General features: G+C 33.9%; 1 protein-coding gene across 1 annotated transcript in view; it reads right to left on the bottom strand.

Moving 5' to 3' along the window:
- Positions 1-10,088, bottom strand: part of LOC150083272 (sodium channel protein para-like) — a 1,345,866-nt gene that overhangs the window by 940,941 nt on the left and 394,837 nt on the right. Inside the window, exon 11 of the mRNA XM_090377950.1 lies at positions 7,230-7,423. Coding sequence (XP_090234076.1) covers positions 7,230-7,423 — 194 coding nt within the window. The remainder of the gene's footprint in view (positions 1-7,229; positions 7,424-10,088) is intronic.

The following is a 10,088-nucleotide window of genomic DNA, read 5'->3' on the forward strand; positions in this document are numbered from 1 at the left end:
AACACCACAAGCCATCGTGAGAATTGAAAAACAATTGTCGCGAAATTCTAAAAACGACGACACTAATAAATTAATTCACACATATGTTAAACTTTAAAATCATTATTAAAGTTTAATCATTAAAAAATCATTTTTAAAAAATAAAATTTAAATCATTATTAAAGTTTAACATATGTGTGAATTAATTTATTAGTGTCGTCGTTTTTAGAATTTCGCGACAATTGTTTTTCAATTCTCATGATGGCTTGTGGTGTTGGTTGGTTTTTGGAGGTTGGTGGCCGCTGTCTTTCCGATTCCCTTGACGTGATAGGAGAGTTGAATACATGCTTATTTTAATTAATAATTATTTTAACTTGATTCATTTATGACAATACACGGGAAGGGGGGTAAATTCATATTATAATCATTCGCGATTGAGTGTTGAGAGATTAACAGTCCTACTCAAAGGTATGAAGTTTTCACCTATAATTTAAGATTATTAAAAAAAATTAAAGAAATCCAGTAAAACTCACACAGGAAAGATATATAGTAAAACCACAGCACTTTTGAGAATTTAAAAATAAATAAAAAAACTCGATAATCCATAAATAATTATACAGATCCTAAACTCAGTGTTCTGTTGAATTGTCTATTGTAAATTATATAAAAATGGGAATTTCTCATAGCTTCTCAAAGCAGCATGTTTCCTGATGTCAAGCTTACACAATGATATTATTGGATGGTTTCTTGGTAAACAAATTTGAAATGCAATGAAACTGAAAACTGGCAGTCATTCGAAATGTACTTTGCAGAGTATCCCCATGAGGCCAATGGTCAAATTCTGGAAATGAGAAGCCTGAAAGAGAAATGCAAGTACAATAAAGTTGCAAAAGGTGAAGCCTACAACTGAGACATGCAAGAAGAGAATGTTCAATTGTGAACAAAGGCCCAAGAGGGTATCCTGCATTTAAGACACTACTTAAAAGGTTTCAAATTTATTTATTTTTATTTTTTCTGAAATGCAAAAATTGTGGGTCCATTATATTTTTCTGACAGCCAACTATCATTATAGTTAAATACAGACTTTATTAGTCACATGCTTGCCATAAAGAGACAACCTCTGATTTCTCAGTTATTATATGCAGGGTGATTATTAAAAAAACTGTCAAGGTTTGAGGCCCTTACAGGTCTCAAAGTATAGCAAAAACCCAGTAATCAGGCATCCTATGGAGAATGGGGGAATGAGTTAGTAGCACACCTGAGCCATTTTGCCCAGGTGTGCCACCAGGTGCATGATATTATTAGGATATATAAACTGTCATAAAATGTTAGACATATTCCACACCATAACATGATGGCTGTTAAGAAACATATTCCATAACAAGATGGCCGTCAAATAACTTTATTACTAGTACATTCCTTACAAGATTCCTTTGATATGACCACAACTAATATCTGTATATTAGTTGTGGTCGTATCATTAGCTGATTGACCATACGTAACACATTACATATGGTCAATCAGCTAATGAAAGTATTTTTCTTGCAAAGTTTGTGACATCATTAATTAAATTTACTTTCAGTTTTGCTACTATTGTTGAAACCCCAGTATAAACTCTAGATGTCAGGTATCTCCTATTCCACATGGTCTTGGTGCATCTGCACCACATGATGATACACTATTGTCCTAAGTCCAGCAATGTGAGAACCATGGGAATGGAAAGTGACAACAGATTAATTGACAGGAAAAGTTTGTAGCACAATATTCTCAGATGTTTGTGGTCTTTGCACCATTAGTTCAAAAACAGTACAGACTAAATGACAAAATGAGCTATTTGCTGATTTCAAAATATTGTGACTTTCCTGTCATAAAAGGAAGTTTGAGTGGAATGGGGACACTCTTCTTTTATGTGTTCACATTAGCTGAGTAAGTATGCTTTACCTGTCTATAGGATGTTACCGGGTTGTTCCTCCTCCTCCACTTTGATAAGAAATTATAGAACAAAGTCAAGAAGTAACAGTTATCTTGAAGTTATCATTTAGTAATAGTTATTTTGAAGAACTTGAACCTGTGAGATCTTTTACAAAAACATGCGACAAGTGTGTTACAAAAATCTTCCATATCGTGGATACAGGCACCTCAAACTGACAAAAACAGAACATGCATTAGAAATATGTGCATGTGCCTTTGGATTTCTGCTTTTATTGCAAAGACTTCAGCAACGGTTTCTGTACTGTACAAGGTCGTCCTTCAATGTGGTCTATCACATATAGCTGCAAATTTATTTATCACATATAGCTGCAAATTTATTTGTCATATATAGTTGCAAATTTATTTATCATATTTGCTTGACGCTTTACTGGAACATGTGAGGGAGATTATGCACATGAATATTCCCACACCACTGCATCCCTGCATATGCTTTGCTAACTCATAACACTGCACTCCTCAGTGTTATCATGGACAAATGATTGCTTCACTCTCTGTAAACATTAAAAAGCAGTCAACACTTAATGGCACAAACAGAACTATACAATTATGAAAATCTAATATTGGATAGCTTGAGTAAATGCCTAATATACAAATATTCCATATGAATATGGAAGGGCATTGCATATATTCATATGTTGCTTTGACTACGAGAAATAGAAACATTAAAATATGATCTGGGCAAAGGATTCCTTTAAGTCTTGTGCATCAAGAAGGCCACTGCTGAGAAAGAATATATGGCAATCCTTTTTAACCATTAAGAAGTATTTTATATTCTTTAGAATGTTAATTTAATAGTTAGTTATCCATAAATCTACTGAAGAAGGGACTGAAGTAAGACCTGTAATGTATAGCTGTGTATATAATTGTTATTTCTTTCAAATCTCTAAATAAATTTCCAATATCCCAGAAGGTGCTATATATTTGTAATTCTCATAATGTTCCATCATTTCAACTCTCTCAAATAAGCACTTTGAGATATAGAAGACCACAAACTACAGTAGTTATTTTATAATTGCCCTGTATATGTACACCATGATTCAAAAAGAATTAAACAGTTTCAAAAAATTACAGAAATGAAAATTTGAATTTATTATTAACAGAACATACACAGATGGATAAATAATCTCTGCAAGTTTCCTATAAACCCCATTGGCCCTCACTATTAGCCTAATGAATTGCACAATGTAGAAAATGATTCAGCAGTTCAATTTCTTCAAAAACTGGCTGGTATATCCATAGTAATTGATGCCCCTGCCTTGATGAGCCTATGTTTCAGTTGGAATGCCTTTCAGTAATGGTGGCACAAATACAGAGTCCTTTATATTGTTTCATAAGAAGGTGGTGGTTGTGGTAGTTGCATGGTGTTGAAGGGGGGGGGGACAAGGAGCATCACACATCATCTTCTTCAGCACCTCATCCTATATTTTTTCTGAGATAGTGCATTATTGAGATATTCTTGCACGTCCACATGAAAGTGAGGAGGTACACCATCTTGCTGAGCAATGAATGAAATGAAAGCAGTACAATCTTCATGAAGTTGAGGCATGAGCTAATTATGCAACATATCCACTAAAATGTTTCCATTGACAGCCTCTTCCATATAAAAGGGCTAAAATTTTTCTGATTTGAAATGGCACATTTATTTTTGGGAAATCTTGTTAATGTTCAATGACCTGGTGAGGATCATCAGTGCCCCACATCTGAATGAGGTTGTCTTTCCTGCTCATGGCTTGTTTTTCAGTGGCTTTGTCACTGAAAAACAAGCCATGTCACCATACCATCCTTTCCCATTTTCTGTTGAAAATCATAGTAAAAGTTGACATCACAGTGATCACAATAACTGCAACTTGTAAGCTTTCAAAAGTAAATACTTTGAGAGAATATTCCAGACTGTTATTTGAGGAATATTTAACTAATGGCTGCATTTGTAAATGGACTTCTGTAGACTTTGCTGAAAGACATTATGCATTTTGCTATTTCATGAGTGGTATAACATGAGCTGGACTCCTTCCCTCACAGATACAACCTTTGTTTCTTGCTTGTACTAATTGTAAATAAAATCACATTCAGTTCAACTTAATGTTATAGGACTTGTATATTGTAGTAATTCTTTATGTATGTATGCTGTAATTCTTTTTTTTTTGTAGCATATATGAAAGCCACATTGCACACTAGTCATCAAATTTTTCTTTTAATCCAGATGGCTAGATGCTTTATCCCATAGAGAAGCCATTTTTAATATTTTGTCTATGGCATGACAGAAATTACAAGCTTGGGGAAGATTTAAAAAAAAAATAATAATAATCAGGTTTTATCTATTATTTGGTATTTGAAAATTCACTGTCGTATGCATGATTAGCATTTCATTAACACTTAGTGTTTTCTTCTCTTCGGATCACACCGACACCCAAAAACTTAATAACAAAAACAAAAGCACAAATAGATTTTTAAAGATAAATAAAAACAAACCAGATATTCTTCATTAATAAAACAGATACTCTCTCTCTAATCTAGTTAACAAAGTTATGCAAAATCCACAATAAAATTCAAATTGAGTAACGAGATAAAATAACATAAAATCAGAAGCCCTATATTTCATGTTTGTTGTTCACAATATCAAAAACAAAAAAAAATCTGAATTTATCGTGAAACCTTGAAAGTCTTTTCTTTCTTTTGGATCATCTTAAATAAATATACACTGATGCTCAAAAGCTGAATAACAAAAACAAGAGCACAAATATATGTTAAGCAAAAAATTCTTCATTTATAAAACTAAGCACTCTCCCAGTAAATAAAGTTATGCACAACTCAAAACAAAATACAAATTAGGTAATCAGATAAAATCCGATAAAAGCACACAAAATCAGAACCTCTATATTTCATGTTCATTGCTCACACCATTGAGGGAAAAAAAAAAGAGAGAGAGAGAGAGAGAGAGAGAGAGAGAGAGAGAGAGAGAGAGAGAGAGAGAGAGAGAAAAACAATGAGCATATCTATCATTTGATAATTGAAAATTTACTGTCATTATTCCCGGTTGGTATTTTGCTCAAAAGTGTTTTCTTCTTTTTGAATCATCTTATATAAATATACACTGACACTCAAAAGCTGAATAATAAAATGAAAGCACAAATGCATTTTTAAATATAAATAAAAATAGAATCAAATATTCTTCATTTATGAAACAAAGCACACTCTCTAGTCCAGTTAATAAAGTTATGCATAATTAACAAAATGAAAACTGGGCAACTAGATTTCAAAATCTCTGTATTTTGCATTTGAAACTTACACTATCAATTTAAAGATAACCATCGATGGAAATGTCATAATGACTGAATGTGACTCAGAGTATTGTAAGCAGACCGCAGAACTTGTACCAAAACAGGAAACTGTCTCTTGAACACCTATCTGAGGCCATTTTGTGTCACTCCCAGAAAAGATAATTATCTTGTCCTATAACATATAGTAGAAGCATCATAGTATGGTAATTTGCTTCATAGCTTGTTTAATCCACAGGAAGGGCCACATATTTGGAAATACCAACATAGGCTTTGTGAGAAAGTCTTTATATGTATGATGACTAGCTGTCCATGCCCACCTCTATACAACCCTAAGCACAGAAGAGCCCATTTGAACTGGTGTACTGACAGCATGCTGACTGGAACTCTGGAGCAATGGACCATGGTGTCTTCATTGGTAAGTCAAGGTCAAGTTACAGTCTTTAATCAGAATCTAAATGCACTTTCATCTGGAGATGGGGAACCACATTCCACCTTGGTAACATTTAAAAAAAAAAAAAAAGGCAATTTTTGAGTAGGGGAATGGCTGTGAAGTACATAACTACATGTGCTTCTTCAAAGAACTCGCAACTGTAAGGTATTGAAATGAGATTCTTGAGATTTATTAATAGCTAATAACAGTGTCTCACAGAGCTTTCCAAGTGTATCTGTATCTTCTTCTTTTTTTTTGTTAGTTGTTGGTGCATTGGCTTCTGTGGGTATATTGCACCTCCCAAGGTTTTTGCTTCTACTCTGATCCAAGCCCAAAGCAGGATTCCAACCCACGACCTTTGGATTGCCAGGCAGGCACTTTACCCACCTGGCTAGCCCAGTCGGCATCTGTATCTTCAGAGGTGGGAGAATAACCCATATGGAATGGCCAGCCACGTCCCAAGATCTCAGTCCAAGAGACATATCTTGGTGTGTGGTATTCTCCTGAGATGCTCTAGTCAGGAGGGTTTCCAGTGAAAACCCCTCCCACTCCAGAAACCTCCAGCATAGACACCTAATTAACAGTCTTGTTTTCAATATGAACTAATATCATGCCTGTACTGCCACACATGAATGTCACATGTTTATAAGGCTAGGTTTGCACAAACCATCAATACACCATTTTATAAGGTCATGAACTCATTTGCATAACTCTGGAATTTAAGATTATTTTTTCGGTATTTGTGCATTATTAGGATTAAATGAATGTCTCACTAATATTTTGCCATAACTTAATAAGACTATAAATAACGGGTGTGCATGTGTGTATTGTGCCTGCCTCTCCCTAATCTGAATTATCTCTAGGAATACTAGCATAAAGAGTACAAATCATCTTTCTAATTCTTTTTTCTATGATAATAGCCAATATCCATCTAAGTTATCATTTTCAGAAAAAGGAATTGAACTTTTAAATGTCTCTTAGAGAAATAATTCATGACTGCCAGTTTTTACATGCTACATATATATATGTACTTAGACATTCAGTAAAAAATTTAAAATATTAAGGCCCATCGGTATTTGTAACAGCTGGCTCTAAGTAGGTCACATTACAAAATGACAATAGGGACAATAATAAGCTGACATACAAGGGCAATAACATGCTAATGTTTGGTATTTTTATCAATACCCAATATTAGCATGTTATTACCCTTGGTGCTCCTATGTTTATGACATAGGAGCTCCATCTTGCCTACAGCAAAATTAAGCTTCAAAAATCCTATCTCTATAAAAAATAAGCTGCTGAAATATTTAATTCATAATAAATGGAAATGTTAAGTTTTTTTTATTACTAATTAAATATCTATTTCAGTAATAATAATGCCTTTCCATTATGTAACTATAATTTAAAATAAATACTTAAGGCTTTAAGTGCTAAATTCTGCTATTTATAAGTAATTAAAGGAAACCAAACTGTAATAGTTCTCCAAAAAAAAAAAAAAAATAGTTTTACCCATCTACTGTTGCCTACTTAAGTACTATATACCCTCCTACCTTCCTTACTTTGCCATTGACGTGAGTCCTCTGTTCCATACACGTAGTTTCGCCATCAGCACTTTTGATACTTGCTCTTTCCTTGTCCTTTTCCTCGTATATCTTGTCTTGACCCACAAACACATCATAGGATCTACATGATATTTCAGATGGACTTTTCACAACACCATCAGGTGGTCTTCCCCCTTGAGCTTCTTCCTGCTTTAAAAATATTCTCTTCTTTCAGTTATAAAGGAAAAACAAATTTTAAAATTGAAACAAAATCATCAAATACCAATTAAAGCTAAAAAAAAAGGACTTGCTTGACAAAAGCATTTAACAATAAAACTGTTGTCAAGCCAGTCTTTTTAAAATATAAAATTTTTGAATGAAATATTAAAATATTTTTTGTATCTTATCAAAAATATGATAGGTGCACTATAGCCATAGCAGCTAATACGCCAATAAACAACCATAATATACCAAAAATATGATATTCATGATGCACTCATATTACAGCAATATAATGAAATTTTCTTTCTCTATTAAACTTTTAATCTTCCTTTTTGTGAATACAGGCAGTTCCCACTTTAGAGTTTTCGATTTAGAGTTTTTTTTTTTTCAAGCATCAAGTAGCAACAAAATAGAATATATGAACATTAATTGCAAAAAATGAATGTTAAACATTCATAAATACCGCATTTCAAACTATGCACATAGCTATACAATACAGTGTACCACACTTCACAATATTAATCCATTCCAGAGACACCAGTGTATTGTGAAAATATCATAATGTGAACCCAATAACACATTGTTTTTTGGTAATTCATTCCACGACCTTGGAAGTTGAAATTTTTGCCATATAACTCTCTAAAAGGTCATTTTTATACCGTAAATTGTATTAGTTACCAATTCAAATTATTAAAATGCACTACGCTTTTATCGTTATCATACGTTCTGTTAATTAAAAGAACCAATTTTGAACACCTTTGTGATATTTTTCTAAAACACATTCTGGAGGTCATGACCATTAAAACAAAAACAATTTGCACTTTCCGGTTTATTGGGCTTTTCTGTTACTGCAGCAATTATAAGCAGATAGTAAACTCCATTTGCGAAAATATCGGATATATAGGAATTTTGCTAGCAGGAAAAAGGAGGTGATTATCCCTCTGTATAAGGCAATGGTCAGGCCACGCCTTGAGTAGTGCGGTACAGGTCTGGAGGCCTCATTTTAGGAAGAATGTAGATTTACTTGAGTGTGTACAGAGAAGGGCAACAGATTGATGAGGGGAATGAAGGGATCCTCTTACCAAAAGAGGCTTAAGTTCTGCAAATTGCAGTGGCTGGAGACTAGGCACCTGCGCTGTGATCTGATTGAGGTGTATAAGGCCTTGAATGGGTTGAGCACGCTGGATTCTGATGGGATCTTTCCACTTGTTTAGATTACGAACCTAAGGGGGCATAAATTCAAATTAAGAAAAGACAGATGTAGAATAGATGTGCGGAAATTTGCCTTTAGCCAGCGGGTGGTTAATTGCTGGAACAAACTTCCATCTGTTGTTGTGGAAGTTGATAGGTTGAATAAATTTAAGGAGGAGGAACTGGACAGGCATTTGGAGGGAATGGTGTAATTTTTTTTTTTTTTTTGCTGATGCTGCATAAGCTCATACACTTGCTTTCTTGCATCACATGCCACTACTACTACCACTGACAGTTGGACTTCTGTGGTTTTTTACATTATTTTAGTGAAATGGGTTCCCCCTTTACTGAAATCTTCAATCTTATAAAAAACAAATAAATTTTCAGAATCTTCCCTTCATTCCTTTTTTTTTAAGCTTTGTAAACTTGTTACTCCATGCAAATTGTGTTAGTTGCAATTTGTGCATTCCGTTAAAAATTCTTATGCATGCTATTGAAATTTATAAAGAAAGGAGAATCTTGGAAACAAAAGCTCTTGAAGCATTTCTGAAGAAGACAACTCCTTGTGCAACAAACCAATGAGTTTCGAGCCAATAATGTGGTTCAACGAGTGTGCATTTCGTCGATGATGATAATGATGAATAAACATTCTTTAACATTTTTAAGTCATAAATAATTTCTTTATTATTATAATTTGCTTCATTTTACAGGTTATGTTTTCATTTCTTTGGATAAATCAATCATTGTATAAACAAACTAATTAGCTAACTAATTTCATTGTTGAGAATGTAACCCCTATTTTTAACATTAGGTCTATGGGAAATGAATTCCCGCCTTTGCGTTTTTGCTTTACGAGCGTGTGCTAGGAATGAATTAACTCGTAAAGTCGGGAACTACCTGTATATATGATAGTATAACCCTCTGCAAACCTTTACCTGATTTTTTTTTTATTTTATTATCCCTCCAGATTTATTAATTAAATCTGGATTAATTAATTTTGATTTAGTTAATCAAGCAATAAGAGAAAATAACATTGATCTGATTATCAGCAGTGATCATAGTGTGCTGATTTACCCCCCAAGGCTCATATCAGGTGAATATAGGCTTAGCACACCCAGGCTCCTGAGCTGGATATCATCATTCTTCTCTTTCTTGGTGATTCCCTTCTACTTGTGATCTCTCTCTCTCTCTCTCTCTCTCTTCCAGAACCTAATTCCAGAAATGCATAGCTGGTCAAGCCCAAGGTCAGCATCCTTTACTGTCCAGGCTTCAAATTCACAGGAGAACCGAAGCTTTTCTTCTTCCTCATTTATTCCTTCATCTTTCATTTTCTGAGGGAAACGGGAATGCTGCCCTTCGATAAGTGTTTTTTTCCCTAAAAATTACAGTCTACAGGAAATTCAAGACTAATTCAACAAGTATCTTCTTTCTTCTTCTCACCTTCCACCCATGCAT

Source organism: Mastigoproctus giganteus, chromosome 7 (genome assembly GCF_048544385.1).
Source record: "Mastigoproctus giganteus isolate SK-2022 chromosome 7, ASM4854438v1, whole genome shotgun sequence".
Taxonomy (NCBI): Eukaryota; Metazoa; Arthropoda; class Arachnida; order Uropygi; family Thelyphonidae; genus Mastigoproctus; species Mastigoproctus giganteus.